Here is a 23,035-nt window from a genome sequence, read left to right on the forward strand (position 1 = left end):
GGGGCCACTTGATGGCATTCAGATAGGCACATGGTACAGTGAGGTACAGAACATGGGAGAGTGAATATATGCAGAAGATCCAATAAACATGGAGATTTTAGACTATGAAGACATTTAAAAGTAAGAAAAAAAAACATTTAAGTAATAGAAAGAAAGGTGGTAATGTCTGACTAATATCTAATATCTTGTTATGTTCTTGGCAACCCAGCATGGTGAATTGTCTTGTCTCATACATTGACGATACTGTCACATCTACACTCACCATCTATAGATCTGAGTAGTGGGTTTATAAGAACACCCACTGCATCTAAGCTAACGGTTGCTGTGCCCATCATGTGGTACTTCAGAAAACTCTAAGAAATGTGGAAATAGACAGTTTTCGAGGCCCACCGTTTGCCCTTGTTTTACTATTTCCTTCTTTTTTCATGTCTTTTTGTCAATTAAGCAAATTATGATTAAATTTCAAAGCAGCTGGTGATATAATTTTAGAAAAAAATAAGTCTCAGTCAGAAAAAAAAATGCTTCTAATAACACAAATCTCGACCATCATAATTATACTCTTGAGTAAACGTTGAGCCATACTGTACCTAATTTAGATGCACTTTGTGTGAAGTAAAAAAAAACCCAGCTGTCTTTATTATTAACTGCTGTAATCAACCTAAACGGTCGCAACATGTGGAAGACATAAATACTAAGCAGGATGTGGAGAGTAAAAGAGATGAAAGCAGCTGTAACAAGAGTAATCCTCCTCCCTGAACAGTGCAAAGACTGATCGGATGGCTGAGGGAAGAGCAACTCCGAAGGGGAGGGAAGATGGTGAAAGGGTGGAGATAACCATCAGTAATTTCAGCATGCTGGTGGATTTCCATTTGTTCCATGGCTTGACCAATGGTGCGTTGGGATGTTTGCTGTGTGATGCTAAAACACATAGGAGCGGCAGAAGGCGGGGGAATGGAAGCATTCAGGCAACAGCCCACAGTGGGAAAATGATGAGATGCTGCCATTTTGACTGCATTCGGACAATCGGCTCTGCAAACAAAACCATGAGTACATGAAGGCAATTAAAGTCTGATGTTATGACAAGGGACTATGCAAAACACAGCCAACACAATTTTGGTTTTGCAGCCATCGATGAACAACAATTTCAGATATTTTACCAGTGTGAAACCTGTGGGAAGGTCACTCTAGCAGGAATCCCACAAGGAATGAAAGCAGAGGACAGCTCACACGGAAGGAAAGGTGGAAGGAAGCCAATGAGAAATGAAACAAGGAAGAACACAATAAAAAAAAAAGTAAAGAAAGGTAAGTAGAAAAGTCACCAGGAAAGAAGAAAGACCATGTAGGAGAATCAACACAATGAAGTAAGCAAGGAAGCAACAACAGACAGAAACGGATAGGTGGTTGGAAGAACGTATCCTTTGGATGATGGGGCAGCAAATTAAATCTGAAATGTAAATACAAAGTCCTTTGTATGTTGGATAGAAAGACTGTTCCTTAAAATTTTAACCTTTATGGAAGTTCTGTCAATTTTTAACAATAAATTATGCGGTTGTTTTTAAGCACATGTAAAGAGCATATGTGGTAAATGACGTAGTGTACATTAGATCAAATGTGGAAAAATAATAAATTTGGATCAGAAAAGGTTACAAATGTGAAGTGGGTTGTAACGGCTGTCTGCCGTTACAACCCACGGCAGACAGCCATGGGTTGTCTGCCGTGGGCTTGCAGATATCCTTATGTATATCTGCAGGCCTTCACACATGCTCGTCTTCCCACATATACACAAAGTACGAAAGGCACGCACACACACGCATGCAATTCTCTGAACCATGACAGAGAGGTTGGCTTCATCCCTGAAGGCTTTTCATTTACTGCCCGACATAATGCCACATCCCTAAACACACACACACACACGCACTCATTGGCTATTATTTAGGCTGTCAGAGCTTGTGTTGAAAGCTAATGAAGGGCCACCGTTGCCATTTCTCAGTTGGCGGTCTCCATGGTTACAAGGAATTGGTGGGGGCTGAAGGGCCATGGAAGTCTTACAAAAAGAGAATGTGAAGTTGAATAAATGAGGAGGGAACGTTGCGGAATGAAAAATTATTTGTGTTGTCCTTTGATCATAAAAACATTCTTTTGAAATCGTTAAACAGAGGCTGTTTATAACCTGTGTGAAAAGCTAAGCTGGTGTTTGATGGTGTTTTTCTTTACAGGCATTTGATATTTATCCCGGGAGCCAACATAGTAAATATGGGAATCATTAGGCAAGTAGCAAACATTCAGATAACCACAGAAGCAAACGATGCGACTATATAACGATTAATGGCATAGCATTGTCAATAGTATGTCAGTTAACTAAAACATTTGCTCCATATTGCAAATGTTCTGTTTCTAAAATACTTTGCAATATTAGGAAGGAATCATCATTTCTGTCTTGGAGGAATTATGATTTAAAGAGCAACCAAGACCCAAATCAATTACTTTTTGCAAATAAACTTTCTAAACTTGTTCTTGAGGATGTTATGCCTATGTTTTTTGTTGTTTTTTTTTTTTTTTTTTTACCAATTTTGACACTTTTGTGTAGATTTGTTAAATTCTACAATGGATTATACAGTGGATTATACAGTCTCAGTGCTGGCATGCTTGGGTTGAATTGTGGCTACAGCAGTCAAATTGTCATTTTCGTTACACCAGTACAGCTTGGATGACGTCTACATCACACAGCCCTGCATTTGGGTATAAAACCATCTCACTTAAACACCTGACCCTTTGACATCATGGCTCATGGCATCATGGCAAATGTCTCAGTTGCCAAGTCAGAATTATAAAAATCTAACCTATGTAGAACACAAACCTAGGCCTCCTCAAGAGCCATTAAACGCCTGCCCCCTCTGCAAGGGCAACGATTTGGTCCACTATAAACCCTTGTGTAGAATTCCAAAGGGATGCTTGAATGTTATCCTTTTATAGATGGAGCACACTCTGTGCCCATTTCTTAAATATTAAGGTTACCATCCATCCCAGTCTACCAATCCATAGGTGTTTCCCCTTTCTGAGCTCCAGAGATTGGACCTCAAAGGAAAAGATGTCTTACCTACTAGTCATTTACACACGTCACCTGCACCGAGAATCTGACACTTTTGGCTTTAGCCTGCAGTTAGCTCTTTGTTGAATAAAGTTGGTAAATTAAGGAGAGATTATTTATGCTTATTTTACTACTTGCTTTGCTTTTACTTTGATTAAACGTGTTGTAACAAAAAAAAATGCCAAGCTAAAGTAACAATGATTTAATAAAGGGAAACATTCAAAGAGGTTGAATGCTTTTTATAGGCATTGCAAATACCTGTTGAATTGAAAGAACATAAAACAGAGATCAATTATCCCATGATTGTTTTGTTTTCAAAGTCTTTATCTTTCCCCCATTTTTTATATTTCAGTTATGAATTTGTAACTCAACTCTTTGCCCTTTTTGCTGTGATGTTTCCCTTTTCTTTCCTGCTCTCCTCCACACTGAAGCCATTTAAACCAGAACTCCTCTTCAAGCTCCTCTGCCAGTCACCATTTCTCTCTGATTTGTAATCATGCTCCTCTGATGGACAGTTTGTCCTTTAACTCAAAAACATAATTGCATTTTGAGGGGGGACAGATGACACGGGGGACGCATTAATCACAGCACTAAAGTGATTTCTGAAGGACAGCTGTAGGGTGGTGCTTCCACACAGTGTGTCCAGACCAGAGTGGACGTCTGCTGCGATGAGATGTGGCAGGCCTAATGCTGTGTGCACGTCGCGGCCTAATGAGGAGGCGCTGCAGAGGAGAAGATGAGACGCCTGTCAGAGTCTGTCGAGGTAAAGCTCGTGATGGATGAATACGACTTTTTAACAAAGCAATATGTTATAATTAGGATTATTGAAATTTAACTGAATTACTGCAGGTAAGTCATTACAAATGAGAAAATGACACAGCGAATCAAACATGTTGAAAGTTTCTCAAATATCATTACATCACGCCCACATCTACTCTGCGGTCGATTGTCTCACTTTAACTGGCTCTTTGCTTTTGTTTCAACTGGACACGTGTTGGTTTTCTATAAAACTTGTATTCTGCTTTTTGTTTTTCATGCCGCCCTGATTTTATTAAGTAGTAAAGTTCTGTCTTTTTGTGGGGAATTTTATTCATAATCATCTCAGAATATGACACCCGAGTGATTGTAGGTCAGATTGTACCACTCTGCATCACAGTCCTTGGAAAGGTGCTCACTCTATGCAAGTACCACAGGACTTGTTACCTGGGCTTCTGGTTTTGTTTTCTTTCCATTCTTTGAGAATGCTTTCCTGTGTTGTCCAGATGATAATAAGGTTTATGTACCCCTTAAATAGAAGGATGCATTTGCTGCACAAGCAATGAATTGAGCAGGAGTCTGAAACTCCAGTTCTTGAGTGACGATGTCCCATAACGTTTTGATGCATTCCTAGCCAACGTACCTGGCTAAAATAACTGTCTACTTACTTTGCAGACATTTTCAAGGAGCATTTCAACATCATAGGGCACCAGCTGGAAAGGACTAATATTTGATCTTGAGCAACTGAAAGTTGGAGTTTTCAATATTAATAAACATGAGACAGACCATGAAAACAGCTTTCTGGCAAAATCCAAAAAGCCTGGTGAGGTGAAGACTGAATCAACATTTGAAATACTAGGAAACAGTTTAATTAGCAGACCAAGTCATTTCAATTTGTGGCCTTCATCAAAGTGTGTTTCCTTAATATAAACAGACTTTGGGTTTATATTAAGGAAGTATAATAAAGAACATTTTTTAAATAAACCAATCAGACATTCACACTAAAAGGCTGGCTAACTGTTATTCAGAATGGGAAATCGGTCTAAATCAAATACTTGAATTTACTTTAAAACAGTAAATTACTTAGTAATTGGTCAGTCATTCTTGTATCTTCAGCTTTTTCCAATATACCTTTACTCCCATTTTATCATTACTGCACTTAATGTCAACTTTTCAAATTTTGCAAACCTGCAAGGTTTGAATTGAATAAAGGAAAACTCTTATGAATATCAAGTTTTTTGGAGGAATGGAAGTCTGTTGTCATCTTGGACTCAGTTTAGAAGTACACTGTGTATGAGAAGTCAGTGCTCTTTAACAGAAGCTGGACTGAGTACCAACAACCAAGACTTAAGTATGTTTTTTTGGGGTTTTTTTTTTTTTTTAAATGATGACAAATTTGTCCTTAGGATTACAGAGGGAGAAAATGCTGACTTTAAAATAGAAAGGCATTGGAGGGTGGGAACATTCACTTCCTGAACCAGGTGACATGCAGAGACGTAAAGAGTTGCAAATTGCAGTTTAAACTGAGCTACAAGACATCTGTAATTATGAACTAAAGTCTGCTTAACTTCAACCTGAAGGAAAAAAAGGCAAGTTATATTAAGTAGAGACTTGCAGTTTCAACTGTAAGATTTGGCTCTCATAAACTTGATGGGAATTCACTTTAAAAATCATAAGCACAAGCTAAATTTCTACTTTACATAACATATTTTCTTTTAAATTGGTCCACTTTACCAGGCCTTGTGTCAGTGTTCAGCTGACAAGAGACTGAAGATTTGACAAAAACATTAAGTGATTTTGGTCAGCAGGAGAGCGATAATGTTCCTCGACACACACAGACAGCTTTGAGAGGCCTTCCCCAGGCTAAGTAGCTTTAACCTCCTTTCTCTCATGGGGCCCAGACAAAAGCCCCCAAGGAGGGCTAATAATCACACAATGATCGACCCCTCCTCTCCCTGAGGCTCCAGATTCAGTCCGTCTGTCAATGGCACACACTCATAGAAACTCTAAAAAAAAAAAGCATCCCTTACCATTTCCATTCTATCCACTCAATCTTAGATTTGATTTGACATCATTTTTTTTTTTTTTTTTTACATTTTATTTGATTGTCTTAGCTTACAATCATGTTTAAACAACCTGATGTGAAGGGTAATTATTCCACTAGAGCCAACAACCACATCGCGCTTACAGTCACAACACAAACAGAATTTTTCAAATCCTCAAGTTAAACTATGCTCAAAATTCATAAGTCTGCACACTGACCTATAGACTTGAGCAAATATATTTATCTCTTATCACGATACCATTCGCACTGTCCTTCACACCGAACCATTTCTGGAATTACTCTGTCAGCTTTCATCAGACTTACCAGCTCACATCTACTGAATACCATCCAACACTCTTCATACTGAAGGAGTGTGAAGTGTAAGGGTTTACTTGAATTCTCTGCAGTCTGCTTATAATATAACTGTATAACTGTATAATTTTAATTCAGAAGTTACTTTTTCAGAAAGAAAAGCATAAAATACAATTTAACTTAACTTGATAGGGTTTGCCAGAAAGGTGTGGAAAATAAAAACACAAAAATGGCTAATATTGATAAGTGTTTAGGATCCAAAAAGTGATTAAAAGTATTTAGCATTTGACTCTTGCTAATTTTCCTCAGGGTTTAAATTAATTTTTGAGTTTTTTTTTTTTTTTTTCTAAGTCTGTCTTGATTTTGCTCCTTAATTTCATGGGTTACTTGTTCTTCTACTGGTTTCTACATTCACATATAAGTCTCAAGTTAATGGTGTCCAAAGTTTTGCACTAATTTGGGAAAAAAAAAAATTACTAAAAAAATCATTACTCTTCTTCTATTTGGCTTGTAGATCCCATGCACAGGATACTTTAGAAAGGCATAGATTATAATTATTTATTTATTTTTATTTTAGTTTTTTTTATCTTTCTCAGCCACATGAAAAATGGTCACTCGTCATTGAACTGGTCAACCAAACATAAAAAGTAAAATGTTTACCATCCAAGTGCCTATGCTGGTGGACCAATTTCAAATTTTAGCATAATCTTTGGGAGTCACACTAAACAAAAAGGAATAAAAGGGTAGACCTCTTTTATTCTGTCTTTTCACTGGTTTATTTTTCTGACTGCCTTCACCATAATGACTCGTAGTGCGACTAAAAAAGGCACCGATATCTCCCTCTGGTTTTTGCAGTGATTAAACTCGATTGTGCCAATTAAAGCTAGTCTTTCTGAGCTAGGTTTATACATTATTTCATTCTTAAAATGTATTTTAAGGTATCATATTGGATTTTAAATTAATGAACAGTTGTGTGGAAATGGTATAATCATGTGTTAAATCTGGGATTTTGAAGCTAATCTCAGTGATCCACTTCATCATTAAAAAACAAAAACCACAAAAAACGGTGGTGATTTTCTGACAGATTTTCTATAAAGGACCAGTCAGACCATACTGTTTCAGCAGCAACAGCATACACTCCCAAATATGTAGAGCAGCTCTTATTTTAAACAACAAAACACTCAGAAATATAGCGCAGTCAATAAAATCAGCCATAGATCTGCACATTATAGGGCGGTTATCACATTTATTGTGCACATGTGTGTGTGAGATGAGACTGTGTGGGTGAAACTCATACTACACATGTGGTGGAGCGTGTAAAAAACAATAGATGATGGATGAAACTCATTGTGTGCATTGTCCTTTACTATGTGTGTGTGTGTGTGTGTGCGTGTGTGTGCGTGTGTGTGTGTGTGTGTTTGGACTGGGGCTGAACAGCCGGGGGTTGGGACGGTATTAAAGTGGGAGTTACTGGTGTGGAACAGACCACATGCTCCGTCTTGATTGGCTCATTTTCACCCAACAGTGTCATTTTTCCTTCCTATCCCTTATTTTCCTCTTGGAACAATCACGCACTCTTTTCCTCTAATGCTCAGTGAGGACGTAGTTCACATAGAGTTTTAAAGTTAGACAATATTCAGAAAACCTCCCGTAAGCCAAAACAACAATTCATCTTAGCTATTTTTTTTCTTTCACCATCAAGTTCCCAGTGAGATCCACACTGCCACCCACTGGCTTCATTTTGACCACCTATATGGTCTGTCTGGTTTGCACTTGGCTCATCTCCACCTTTGTTTTAAACACCTGCCACAACAGCGCATGTGTCTGTTCAGTGTTACTCCAGTTTTAGCTCCTTAAGTCACAGATAATAATAAAAAAACAACAGACCAATAATGAACAATTGTGCTAAAATGAGAACGAGGGGATAAAAGAATGCGATGCGAGGGGGGCCTGGGGAGAAGGGAGGTGGGGGGAAGAGCTGGGGGGAGGTGAGGAGACGCTGCAGGATCTGGAGGCAGAGAGATAACAGCTCCCCCTCTCTCTGAGTCGTCATGTGAGCGTCGTGTCGCAGCGAGCATCTGGCTGATAAAGATAGCAGGGACCACTGCAGTAATCTGCTCGGCACACAGCAAACGCAAACACACACACACACACACACACACACACACACACACACACACACACACACACACACACACACAGAAATCTGTGAAAGACACACTTTATCGATTTACAGATTTATTCAGGTGAGGTGGTCATCTGAACATATAAACTCAGTAAACCAACAACCAGATGGTATTAAAGAAAATAAGCTGTCCAGCTCTGTGTACAGAGACATAAAGCAAACCTTTGGTCTTTACAGGGAAACTGATGCCCACTTATGTTAACAAGACATGTCTGAATTAATCAAAGACCTTATTTTGACTAGAATGAAACTATTGTTTCAAAGGAGGATGTATGAGCATCCCCTACTTATCTGAGGTTTATCATTCTTTTGAGGGAAAGGTGAAAGACGTTTCAAACAAGCCGCCAATCTTTCTGAAGCTGAGGTCCTAACAGGTCCACCTCAAAGCCCATAAATGAGAAAAAAGGACCTCATTTAGCTCCATTGAATCCTAAGCTTTGTGTTAGGACAATCTGAAAATGAATTTTCAGAAGGGTTAAATGAGAATGATTTGCATCTCGTGAACCAGAAGACTTCTTGAACAATAATGACTGATAAGATCAGATTAAAACCGCATAGATATAATGCTAAGCTCACAGCATATCAGCACAAACACGTCTTGCCAATTACCAGGCATGATGGTGGAAGACTTATGGCTTGCTTTGCAGCCACAGCAACAGGACACTTTGTATGCAATACTTTGACTCAGTGACTGCAAAGTATTTTAAAGTCAAATGTGAAACAATTTGTCAGACATCTGAAGCTTTGTCCAGACTGGGGTGAAAACAAAATGATCTCATAAACACCAGCAAATCCACAACAGATATGCTTAAAAAAAAGAAGAAGAAGAAAATAGGGACCCAGTCATAGTGCAAACCTCAACCTAATAGATTGGGACCTCAAGACAGCTGAACAGAAAGAAATGTCTCCATTACATCAATGAGCTGAAGTAGTGTTGGGGAAGGGTGGAAAGAGAGTGAACCAAAGTCCTGATAGAGAGAACTGAGACTAATCAGAGTGATCGCTGGTAAAGGTGGGTCCACCTGGAGCTGGATCATGAGATGGATGCTTGACATTTCTCTGTATTACATCCCAATCTGTAAAAAAAAACCAGCTATGATTTAAATATGGGAATCATTCTTTACCACATCTGAGTAAAGGCAATGCTAAGATTTATTTTCCCATTGTTGCATTTACCAATTACACCACAAGGAAAGATAACATCTAAATAGAGTTTCATTTGGTTCCCAAAAGGGAAAAAGAGAGGTAATTAAATCTGACTCGGATCAATTGAATTCTTTAAAATTCACTCCACCGCAAACAGGAAAATGCATGAATAGGAGGGGCTGTGGAAGTTGGTGAAGGATGACGAGGTGAGCGCTGAGGCAGTAATTATCAACCTCCCACCACAATTGAACTAATTTACCACATTTTTCTGCATGCGTCACTCAACCTTTGCATCCCAAGCTAGCCTGCATCATGTCACCGTTTGTGCATTTAAACGCGCTTGCCTGAACCACAAGTTCATTGAAAGTGAAGACGGGGCTGCAGGACGATGACATGCAGATAATGTCTGGAGTGTCGACGCCTGTCATCGCTCTCTGACCGCCAGCTACAGACGACGCCTCTGATGCATGGCACAGATGTCTCAGTGGGGACAGAATAATGAGGGGACGATAAAGTGGGGCTATGCTGTGATGACAGTTTACACTGATATGACCAGAAAATGGTCACTCTTGAAAAGAAAAAACGAGGTAGAGGAGTTTGTCTGAATTGTTCCAATTTCAGATAAACAGCCTTGGAAGAAGAGTACTAGTAATATTATAAACAGTAGAAGAGCTGGGGATTAAGCTTATTAATTCTGGTACAAATAGGTACAAACTCTTAACCAGTTTTTTGAAAATATGATTTTTATTATATCATATGGCATTCAGGAGAGATCACATGTGTGCAGTATCATCTACGTTATGAGCATTATGTGCATAACTGCCAGAGTGTAAGTGTGTAGTAGTTCTATAAATAACTCACTGATATACTATACTGATATATTGCCAATTTACAAGGAAAATATACAAGTAACAGCTTCCTCTCTCATGACATCTAGGAGGCCATTTGTTGCCAAACCATGTAGAGCTCCATGCTGAAATATAGATAAACTATGTGTTTTATTCTGCTGACATAATATGTAATTGAACACATATGCAACCCTCTAAAAGCTTGTATATATCTGATACACTTTAAATGATTTCATGAAGCAGCTTTTTTTTGGTACTTTGTGCTTCTTTTTTTACTTTGTGAAAAAGAAGAAAGAAAAAAAACTAACAGAAGAAACTAACAAATAAGGTAGGAATGATTGGTAACATACCACCAGTGGCTAAAACACTTAAGCTGAGATTTGCTTCTGAACTTCCTATGAGTGCTAAATTAAATGGGACATTGCATTGTCTTCAATAGGTCTAGGAGACACTTGATCACTAATCACACATTGTAAATGACTCAAATTAGCAAAAGATAGACTAAAAAATTATACTCTAGAGATTCTTTAAAGCATAATTTGAGATTTATCCATTATGAGAAAAACATCAAAAAGCGTTTCTGATGTCTTTTTGGGAATTAAGATGGGCATTACATAATGACGATGTTTTAATCTTTAATTATTTATTATTATTATTATTATGATTATTATTATTATTATTATTATTATTATTATTATTATTATTATTATTATTACCTTATTTATCTTTAATCTTAATTTCAATTGTGGAGATAGACACAAAGTTGAAGATATGATTCACATCTCTAGGAAAGGACGTTTAACTCTTCAGAAAGCAGATGTTTTAAAAATAAAAGTAAATTGTTAAAACTTTACGCTATTTGTAAAAAAATATATATATTTTTAGTTTTATTGTAAGCTATGATTACTGTTACACCTGTAATAATGTCAAATGTGAGGACACAAAATCTGAGCTTTACATTTGCACGTATCCATCAGATCGTTTTTCCTGCCCTCGGTTTTACTGGCATTTTCTTTCTCTGTCTGCATTCTGACTTTTTTTTTTAATTTATGACATACAGATCTAAAATTCAGATTATATTTTCTGTATACCTTTAAATTTTCATTTGACTTGAACTGGTTTGCTCATTAAAATTTATCTAATTGCTGATCAGTTCAAATAAACCACTATTGTCTAGACCCACTTAATTATGCGTGGCCCCCAGGACAGGTGCCTATCTCCCACAGTCGCTGCGTACAGATTAGCCACTATGGATAAAGAATTGATGTGCATGTAACTGAATGTTCTAATTTTGAGATTCTGATTTATTCAGATTTGATGTGCTACTCACGATATGTTATTCCTTAGACTACAGACAAAATAATATTTCTGATATGTACTGCAAAAATGTATTTTCTGGGAGCATCGGTGAATGTAAATCTGTAGAGTTTGCATCACAGACACTGATGCCTTTTCCCACAACCTGCAGAGAACCACCAGTGGAGGTTTAGTTTGTTTTTTGCACAGTAAAACCTGCAGATATGAGTCAGTAAAAGGACGCCTTCAGCTTGATGTGGTGCCAGCAGGGAGATGCATGTGTGAAGCTTTGGAAAATGTCCCAGGCTTGGCTGGTTCCAGTTCTCATGTTCACGCTGTATTACCTCACCAAGCGTGACCTACTCCCACGGTAGAGCCGAGGCCAAAATGACACAGATTTCCACCATCCACACACAGCAAAGAGCAAGGAGACGGCACACAAGGAGGGCAGAGGGCGCCCATGTGTGTATCAGTGTGAAAAAAAACACGAGAAGCAGATTTCTCAATGCACAACTGGAGTAATGGACAGCACAGGTTCCTGAGGTAAACACTATATAGCAGAAACTGTGTGAAGAGTTTCAAGGAATGAGTTCAAGAACATTGTGTTGTTACTGAGAGATTGGAGCAAGAGAAGGGTAGATGAATTAGAGATCTGTCTACACTGTTGCAATAAAAAAAAGAAGCACTCTAACAAGTATGATCAAGCCTGAAAGAATAAGATTCCAAATACACGTGATTGAAATTAGCTTCCTCTGTTGGATAACTGAGCTATACCTTGGAAACAAGGTGAGTAGCTTGTTCATTTTATTAGAATGCAATGGATCCCTGCCTTTTTGTGGCTCAGTATAATTATAATAATAATAATTCAAGTATTTGCACATTTTTCTGTCACGTAGCTGAAGTTATTTGTATATAACTTTGGAAGCGGAAATAAATAGCCGCTATGCTACTTGGCAGGCTATTGGCTGGCATTCGCAAAGCAACCAACTCATGAGTTGCATTTATTTTCCGTGATGCTGATTGTCTGTACTCACCAGAGCAGAAATAAAAAAAAGACTGTCAATGTTAGCTTCTGCAGTAGAGCCAAGATGATTTTCACTGGGGATAAAAATTACACTACATTTGATGGCTGAAGTATAAAAATAGCCAGTGAGGGGTCATAAGAAGTCTCAAGTACTCACAGATTTTAACTATTCAAGGAGGGTTTACCAGAAATTGTGAAAGGTAAAGTGTACGGTAAAAATATTCTGTGACAAAAGACTTTTTTTCATTATTTTTGTTATATTTGGACTTTTGACAGCCATCTTGTGAATTTACCATTGAACGGTTTGAATAAATCACAGAAAATGCTGTCTATTTTAGAGGGGAATTTGCATAACTTTGCAACAAACTGTGATCTGAAGCGACTTTGTGTTAGCCTCTGGAAAAATAAGCCTTCACAGCTTTTGTGGCATCAAAGCCAGCTGATGAGCATTCAGCATGAAACATAATGGACTTCTCTTATCGGGATATAAATGTTAAAAGCTTAGTGGGCCCAGCACACAGCCCTCAGGTATATCTTATTTCCTCATAACAGCACAAATGTTTTGCAGTCGACTCTCTCTGTGGGACTTTGCATTAATTTTAAAGGCTGAGGGGAATGTTTAGTAGACTGAATTATGCTGACGGGAATTACATAAAATGGATCTGAGAGGGAGATCAATCAGTGATAGGCATTTACCTCTTCTGCGTGGATGTGGTGTTTATATCCGCTTAGCTTTCCTCAGCATCTGATAGCACCGACGCTTTAATTTGCCGAGCCGGAACGTTCAGGTCACCTTCAGCGCTGAAACACTGGAGTTTTTTCTTCATCTGAGATAATTCCTCTCTGGGGTCGAATGCTTCTGATAGCAGCCAGTCAGAGTTACATGGCAACAATAGATCATTTCTCTCCTCAAAATGTCCACCATTTCTCTGTCACAACTTTAGGACTGCGGCAGTTATGGTCGGCTAAAGGCAATCGAACGATCACCACAGCTCATTGGGAGCTCAGCCATGTGGAACAAAGCAAAAGCTGAAGAAGATAAGGCAGGCCCATTCTGACTGTCAAACACAGAGCAAAGAAGAAAATGTATGCAAAGCTAACTTTTGGTGCCATGCCATCGACTCACATTGCACTGAACAGGAGCCACAGAGCAAGCGGGGAAAAAAATGTTCCCTTTTCACACCAGGCTCATTTAGTGATTTCTATTCAAGAAAATGTAGTAGCAGCGATAATCACAGAAAGTTCAAATTAGCGTTCTACAAATGACTGTTACATCATTCTTCACCGCTTTTTCATCAAGCCACCCAAAAAAGATTAAAAAAGCAACCTTAAAATCCTCAAAAAGATCTGTTCAAATTCACTTCAGCTTCACATTCATTACAGGTCTTTTATGTAACTACATAAAAGTGTAAGAACCATTTGGCATAATCCAAAAGTCTTTTGACAATCTGAAAGACTCAATCCATTAGAAAAACATGAATATATAAATAAAATAAGCAATCAAAGGACAAAGGCAGCACGCTTTACAGCGATATAAAAGTGCAGCTGTGACAGATGCTGCAGGTTGTTAGCATACATTGCTAAAAGGTGATTTGAGTGAGTTTGGTTTAAAGAAAAAAGTTTGAGACCGGTAAAGCTGTCTCCTGTGAAGCTCGTCTAACATCCCGTCTATTTATTTAGGCCTCATTCAGAGGTCTAATTCAGGTTGGCATCATTAACAGTGATGATATCTGGGGAATAATCAGGATTTGTATCTCTGTCAAAGCAGGAGTGCTCTGGAGCAAGCAGGTGTGTGTTAATATAATGCCAATAAGGAAATACACCTGCAAACATCTTTGAGAAGGAACAGTTGCCAAATCTCAATCTGGCAAATGTTAGGATATAAATCTATATTTCATGACGTTTAATATATAAAGACATAATTCTCAAGTGGAAAACATGTTTGCTGCAAATGTTGTAAAGAAAAATCACAAAGTATCTGTTCAGAGAAATATCAAACTACCTAAAACTCATCAGAATAAACTGGTCTCAGCCTGCATGTTAAATGTTCATCTCCATGGCAACACTAAATACATGTCTGGCTTGGAATGGCTGAAGGACAAAGCCTCTTCTATATGAAAAGCACAATCTAGGATTGCAAAGTTGCATCAATGTAAAGCAAAAGATAGAAGCTTCATCTGCTGGTCCATCATTGACCGGTTGAATCAGGATTCATTGTGCTTCATTCCTTATGTTCTCTAAAATTAAAACCACATTCCAGTATTTGTCTTTACACAGATATACAGATAAAAACATGTCTTGGCATGTTTCATCAACCATACCGGCAATTCACCATGACTTTAAAGTTCAAACATCATGTCATACATTTCACAGTTACAGGTTTCAAGGTCATGAGGTCATGAGGTCACGAGCTGCAAAATGAATTTCCATTTCCAAAGTCAAAATCAAAATATCAAAACATAACCATCTTTCAAGTGCGAATACAGGTCAAGAATGCAGACCAAGGTTATATAACAAACATAAAACATGGGCTCCTCTTGAGTCTCTTGCTCAAAAATGTGTTCCTGTGGTGAAGATTTACAAGGCGATTTGTAAAGTGAGAAAAAGGAAATCAGAAGAAACATTGTTCAAATGGTAATTATCTTGAAACCCAAACAGATCAGCACCATACCACTGAACATGGATGCCTAATTCAGTTATTAAACGAGGGGGCAAAGTGAGTTAGGGGAGATTAACTAACACAAACAATGAAAAAATATGACAAAAAATAAAAAATAAATAATTTTCCACCACCACTCTTAAAATAGTGGGAGAAGTTAATCAACTTTCTCACTTGCTCAGGTTCCAGGGATTCTTTGGTTAAAGTATCCCACTCACACAAAAATTGTTGGTGTACAGTGATGTTTTGAACAATGCTCCTGCAAAACTCTTTATTGTCATGATGCAAAATACTAAATAAAGTTGTATATTACCTAAAATATATTACAAAAAATGAAGGACGCTTTATTTTTTTTTCTCAAAGTGGACCAAAGAAGGTAAACCAGAGTAAAAAGCAGGAATGAAACATGGCCAAAAGAAAACAGTAAAACAAGTCAAGTGAATACAAGAGATATATCAAACATGAAAATAAAAATGAGAAGCAGAATGTTGACTTGGAAAAGATGAATGATGTGGTCTAAATGAAATGTCATTCCCAGTAATGGGGAAAAAAGAACCCATGCCAGAAAGCAGGTCACTAAAATAGCAAAAGATGTATTTAAGCAGTGTTGCCTGAAGCACAGTCGCTTGACAGAACTGTTAGCATTAACTTTCAGGAATCAAAATAAATGGAAGCAGGGCAGAAGGGGCGGAAAGGGAGAAAAAGAATAATGCTTTGGGTTTGTGTGCAGCCCGGCTGGGATCGGCACAGTAAAATAGATGCATTCATGCAATCAGGAAAGCAGACACCTTTCCAAACACTCGAGCGTATTTTTCTTTTGTTTCGCATTTGTGACTTCATTAAATTATATAGCAGCCATAAGCAGTTTGTGAGATCTCAGCTTTATTATTTAGTACAACAAAACTGGGAGCAGTTTGTCGTCTTCAGTCGTCACATCAGTAAATTCAGCACCACGGATCAGACGGAGCCTTTGAAACATGCACAATGTACACACAGCCCCTGGCACAAATCAATAGGAGGAGGATGAAATGCACTTCCATTTAATTAAGATAACCAGCACACTCCCTCATAATCTCTCCTCCTCTTCCTCCTCCTCCATCTTTCTCTCCCTCCTAGGCTGCTGCCCGTGTCAATCCCCTCAGGGGGGTGAGCTATGTTGTCGCTCGGAATCTGGATTTAATCGTTTTTCAGATCACCGCCATGTTTTTTTTTCCCTTAAGATTGCTACCAACGCCCCACCCCCCGCCTGAAACGTTGTCTAGGGAGCGCTCTGCTGCTGAAATATGTTTGCTCCAGGGCAATTTGACTATTGGGGTTGACATCTTTGACCAAATAGGTTACAATCACAACCTTGTGGGCCAGCAGAGCAACGCTGCAGAGCACTGGAGTGTTTGTAATAACCAGCAACTGGAAAAGGCTAAGGCACAAAGAAGAGAAAAGCAAGAGTCAAGGACTTAGTGCTCCACTGTAGTGCTATGGCCAGAAATGAGTTCCACTAAACCAAGATTTTAAATCTTGTTGTTTCTGTAACATTTTACCATAAACACTCTGATATTGAATGAGGATTATTTGTGAATAACAAATATGCCTCCAGACGCCACCTTACTGCTGCTCTTATTTGGGATGTACCACAAAGGGTATACACAACAACTTTACAAAAATAGACGTGCAGAAACAGAACACGCCCTCGCCAGACTGGATCTGTGTTTTTATTTCAGTGGAAGAAACTATTTGTGTGGACAGAAATAGTGAGCACAATGTGTTTTTCCAAGTCTGGGACCGTGGTGGCTTTGTTTCAAGCAAAGGAGTACAACAGGCCATATACACTTGAAATTTAGACAAATTGAAATATTTCAGAATACACAAATCCATTTCTTGTCTATCCACAAAAACAGCAATGAATCAGTCTTGAACTGATTCATTGTGAATAAAAATGGGCCTGTGGAGAGCTCACATTTTGCTCCGTCACTCACCCAAGTCCACCTGGGCAACTCTGCAATCATATGCAGCTCAAACTGGGTGTAATCACCACATACCAAAACAGAACTCAAATAAAAACGTTCAGAGTGTAGCAGGTTGTGACTTCCAAACGGCTGGAGGATTGCTGCATCGATCGGCTGCTGCATCAAGTCCGTCCGCTGGCATTTCAACGCTTTACAACAGAATGTGCTTATGCTGTTGTTAATCTCAGGGGGAGTCAGGAGCATTTGTAACATGGGGAGACACATTGGTTAGGGCAGGAGCGGCTAACGCGCTTCTCACAAGACTATCTCTGTTTATCAAAATCATCTATTTTGAGAATTAGCAAATTCCACATCCGTTTGACTTCTTTCCAGCACAGATGCTTACGCACGACTGCAGTTTAATCATTTATAATGCAGTTGAAGTAACTTTCAGTTAAATATTGTGACGTTAGTGGTTAGTTTAGACTGAATTAGTGTTGCACAAAAAACAAAAAGAGGTTCCATGTGATCACAAACGGACTTTAAAGAATCCACCTTCCAATTGCAAGGCAACCACTGAGCCACAGTTGCCAGATTAATCAAAAGCACTCCACCTGTATCCAAGTTTGGTCTATGTTCAATCATTCAGAGTGGAATCTGCCCGAGGTGAAGTCTAAAAGCATAATTTGACTTTATGCACTAATACTAGTGAGTTGTCAGTCCTGCCATGTTGACATCTGAGTGTGTTTGAGACAATTCCCAGCACTCATCATCTCCCGATTGTCAGCCTCCTCAAGGTTACCACGAACACACCCCTCTATGGTGCAATCAAGCCTGATTAGCTGATTAGCATACTACTTGATGATCTTTTGCTGCACACTCCTACCTGCTCACTTTGCACACATGTAGACACAACACCCACACATGCTACAAATATGAGGGCAAATGTTGATACATTAATTAGAAGGTTTTTATTACACAGAATTGAGCAGATTTTATTTCATTGAAAGACCAGCCTAATTTTTAAGACGTTTCAGTGGGTAGGTGTTGAGGTTAGCAGGTTTAGGGTTAGAATATAAGAGAATGAGCCAAAGAAAGAATTGGGAGTGGTGGAGCCTGAGAACCGCAGCTGGATTCTTCTACATGTCATTTAACCTTCGGTGCTTACAGCCCCACTATGACTATTCACTGCCACCGCAAACAGCCACTGATATAATAAAAACATCAACAAAGACCCTATAAAACCATCAACAGAGTTTTTTTTATAAAATTGTGTGAGCGAACACTCTCTAAGTAACTAAAACAATGATGTATGCATTGCAAGACATACATTCCCATGTTCTTCCTAAAAATATGTTCCATATAATGTATAAAAATCTAACCAACCTAGGATCTTAATGTTTCCCCAATGATCAATGGTATTTAAAATTTCTACTTATTGCTGATCAGATCAAAACACAATTTTGCCATAATTTATTAAATTTTTGTGTCACGGGAAATTGAGTGGCTTCAAGACTCAATATGTCGGTTTTCAAGGTAGTAGTGGTTGTAGTACTATTGAGTGTTTTTTGTTTTTTTTTCTATTCTGGTGTCATAGCGTAGTGTTCTCCATTTTGTCTGAGTCTGTTGTTCTTGTTCTCACTGCTGTTTCTTGGCAAACCGGCTGTGCCAGCAAACACTCTGCGCAGTGTGGTGTCACGGAGCAGCTCGCCAAGACGGGTCAAAGTCACATGACCATGTGTGACAGTTTCTAGAGGTCTTCCATATTTAATTCAAACATTTCCATAAATATGGCTTCTTCCATACAGACATCCATTGTTATTTGGCACCAACAGCAGAATACTTGGTGACACAATAAAGAAGTTAGAATTTATAGAAAAATTAACTTTATGTTTGGAAATTATTCCAACCATTCAGAGGTCGGATCTTAAACCACTGTCCAGTTGCAGATTTTAGTATGTTGCTTCGGTTCTGCCCAGTAAACCTGTCCACCTTCCCCCTCTTCAACATCGGTGCTGGGTGACCCCAGTCTGGCTCATTTATCAGCACTCAGTCAAGCGCATAGATCCCAACTGTCCAAGTATTCTTGGACCCCAGTAAGCCACCCAGTCATGATCTCTTTAATAAACGGGTTCACTGAATTCTGCTACTGGGAGATAACTGTCTTAATCGCTGTTTTAAACACATGATCCTTTTTACTTTAATAGTTTGTCATCCTTCCATATTTCTCAGATCCTTTTTCAGGCAAAGGACCAGATTTAGTCAATCCTTATTCAAGCATTTTCACGGTGAGTGTCACAGTGCCCTTCCTGGATCAATTTCTGAAAACCTATTAAGTTTGTCTGTTAGTATTTGGGTATTCTCAGCCATTAAATGACAGAAATGCATTATTAATCTGCAGATCACCACTAACTGCAACAAAAGCAAATCACCTTGGACTCTTCTAGTTGGAAGATAAATCTATTTTATTTTAGAGGTGAGGTAAGGCACTGAATTCACAATTTTAATATGGTTATGATGCTTTTTCAAGCTGTCCCTAGTTTGATGATAAACATGCTGTACACATTTCAAGAAAAATTGCAAAGATCTAGCTACTAAATCATCTTCACATCACTGTGTTTCTGTTAGATTCCCATGAACACTCATGCAGATGGTGTGCTTAAACCAGAGGGAGGCGATAAGACGGCGAGACTCAACTGAGAACGGAGCTAATCAAACTGAGAAGAGACAAAACTGTAACTGATTAAAGAAACTGCTGCAGGTGAAAGAGAGGCAAAGAAAGGATGAGCTAGTTAAGGCGGGAATGAGGAGGGAAAATAGAGAAGACGCAGCAGGGGATGAGAGACACTGCCAGATAAGGGGAAATGAACATTTCAAAAAACAAAAAAAGAATCAAAGAGAAATCTAAAAGTTAATATAGAGAACTTAGTTTGAGCTCATAACAGTAAATTATGACCCTTCTGAAGCAGAGGCTGTTTCTTATCTCATTTTTCCTCTGCCACTAGTACGATGCCATGCAAACAGAGCTAGAATGGAGCCTCCCGTGTGCCGAACAGGCGACAACAGGGATCCTGCGTGTGTGCAATACCTAATAATGGCAACCATCTCGCTGAGGGATTAGACAGCAACAAGGACATATAAGAGCGGAGGTGAGGGAGGGGAGTGGAAATCTCTGGGAGCAGAAATCTTCAGAAGCGAGCACCGGGCTTATGTACGGGGGAAGCCATTTTGGGTGCACAACTAATCACGCGCCGACAGGAAAGAGGTCTAAATGCGTTACAAACACAAGTCACCAGCCTTTGTCCTTTCTAAAACAAAGTCTGCATTTTCCACATTATCCAATACAATGATTTTCATGCAAAAAAGACAAAGGATTGCATCTTTAATATCACCAGATAAGGCATGGAAACATAATGACAAGCCAATCATCTAACAATTCTTCAAGCCATTATCCAATTTGGATTCAGTTATATCTTAAAATTCCATTTTTCATCTTCAGACATTCAGATTTTTTGACAAATTGAGCATTTTTTTTATTTTCTATAAATTTTCAAAGAATGTCTGGACATCAATTAAGATTTTCAAAAAAAAAAAAAGTTGTAGACTTGGATAGCTTGCCATTTCTACAGAGCTAGCTTCAGTTTTTACCTAATTAACCCAAACAAAGATTTCCTCTTATGGAAGTCTTTAATGTCCTTGGTTCAAAGGGTTTAACTCTAAAGTTAAAACCAACTAATCTTTACCGTGAAGCACTGCTGCCAGCTTTTTCCTACTCACTCTCCTGTGCATTATAAAATATTTTATCTAACCTCCTTTAGAACATAATAGTTTGCATGTATTTTAACAATTCCAATGTTTTTAGTGACATTTCCTGAATGCATGTAATCACACAAAAGCATCACTGCAGACCACTATGTATTTACTGAAGTGAAATGTGAATAAAAGCAGGTTTATCTGCAGATTGAGACGGGGGGCAATTCCATTTCTAAGGCTCCAAGCCTTAAATGCACACTATAATGGGAATAAAAGTCTAAAACCTCCAAATATTTCCTGGAAAATTACTAATTAACTACTAACTTCTCTTTTGTAGTTTTTATCGCTCCTGTTTACATGATGTCATAAAAACATAGAAATGCATATCCAGTCATAGAAATGCCTCAAGTAAGCAAGATATTCTGTCAGACAAGTTTCTGATAGAAACAAACCATGAGCATCTCACACATCCTGCAGGACACAGCTGCTGAGTGGACACTTTGGTTTGCAGAAAGCAAAGCTGGAGAGGGTTTTTCTGAAAACCGATCTGCTGTGCGGCCTTCCTGCACACACTTAAAGCCTTTTAACAAATCATGAAACACACTCAAACACACACAGAACACACAAAGCAAGTCTCTTTTCTCCCCCTTTCATTTGCTGCTGGCTTAATTACTCACTTAATACAAGCACCCTCAGTGAGAAAGCATTACAGAACACAGACAAGTAAACACATTAAAACATCTAACACGTTCCACTCAAACACTCACAGAGCAATCGCCGCTTTTCATACTGGTGGAAAAGGAAAGATTTTGAAAAGGCTGTACCTTTGCTTTTAGCTAGAAGAGCAGCAGCAGCAGCAGGAGGAGGAGGAACAGAGTCCACAGCCGAGACGGGCAAGGCAGGGAGGAAGAAGAGGACGGAGTGTAAGTTCATGAGGGTTAATCAGTGAGCAGAGCATCTCTCAAACATTTAAAACATGCAAACACAGCAGGCAATAAGGAATCCTGGAACAAGCTATTACAGCTTGAATGAAAGCATTTGAAAAATATAGTTCTGTACAACTTGGACAGCACAGAATCAACACATGCAGGCACTCTGTTCTGCAATTACGTTTAAATGACATTTACCGTCCATCTTTTGTCAACTTTAAAAAATAATAATAATAATAATAAATAAAAGACAAAAAAACAATAAAAAATGTTCTAATATTTTGTTTTATTACAAGCTGGAATTAAAATGACACTTCAGTGGGAGTTTCTAAATGTCCCTCAGTGATATAATGAAACTAACACTTTTTGGGATCTTCCTTTTAGTCAGCAACCCAAGGCTTTCTTTGCTACTTTTGAACTTGACATATACCCTGTAGGCAGACCTCAACCTCTCCGTTTGGCTTGGTCAAGCCGTAAGAGACCAGGGGCCCAACAAAGCATTCACAGCTGTAGAGCAAACGGGTCTATTGGTTTACCATGAGGAGCACTGAGCTAGATTAAAGGTTAGCTAGTCTGGAACCTATAAGTTATTTCTAATATAATATTTTCATATCATTTCTAATATGATATTTTCATATCATATTAGAAATAACTTAACTGTAAAAATGCTCACAACATTTTTACAGATTTTTCAAATGGATCTTGCTGCAGGGAGAATTTTCCCCACTTGTCGTCAGATGCCTACGATTTACGAATAAAGTCATGTTCTGCCTGAAGGATCTCAGATTTGTGACTCACCTTCTGCACTTATTGTCTCTTCGTACAGAAGGATGCACTTTCATAGACAGCACTCACCTCACCAAAACATGCAGTTCCACACCAGAATTAAACACAAAGAATATTTTATGGAGAAGAAGTAAAGAAGGCGTACCTTGTTCTGCCATCATGTGTGCGAGGCCTTCAGAGGAAGAGAAAAGGAAATGAAAGAGAGACAGAGAACACTCTGATTCAATACTCTGCGGTATTGGGACGAAACATGCTTTCAGAAGGGA

General features: G+C 38.6%; 1 protein-coding gene across 7 annotated transcripts in view; it reads right to left on the reverse strand.

The window, feature by feature from the left end:
• nrxn3a (neurexin 3a) overlaps window positions 1-23,035 on the reverse strand; it is a 119,908-nt gene that overhangs the window by 72,006 nt on the left and 24,867 nt on the right. For all 7 annotated transcript variants that reach the window (XR_532656.2, XR_532655.2, XM_008400154.2 and 4 more), the window contains exons 4-5: window positions 22,915-22,941; window positions 21,879-21,890 (exon numbers count right to left, since the gene is read on the reverse strand). Coding sequence is in view for 5 of the 7 variants with exons in the window: in XM_008400154.2 (XP_008398376.1) it covers window positions 21,879-21,890; window positions 22,915-22,941 (39 nt within the window). In the remaining 2 variants the exon portion in view is untranslated. The remainder of the gene's footprint in view (window positions 1-21,878; window positions 21,891-22,914; window positions 22,942-23,035) is intronic.

The sequence above is a fragment of the Poecilia reticulata genome, linkage group LG22 (assembly GCF_000633615.1).
Source record: "Poecilia reticulata strain Guanapo linkage group LG22, Guppy_female_1.0+MT, whole genome shotgun sequence".
NCBI classification, from domain to species: domain Eukaryota; kingdom Metazoa; phylum Chordata; class Actinopteri; order Cyprinodontiformes; family Poeciliidae; genus Poecilia; species Poecilia reticulata.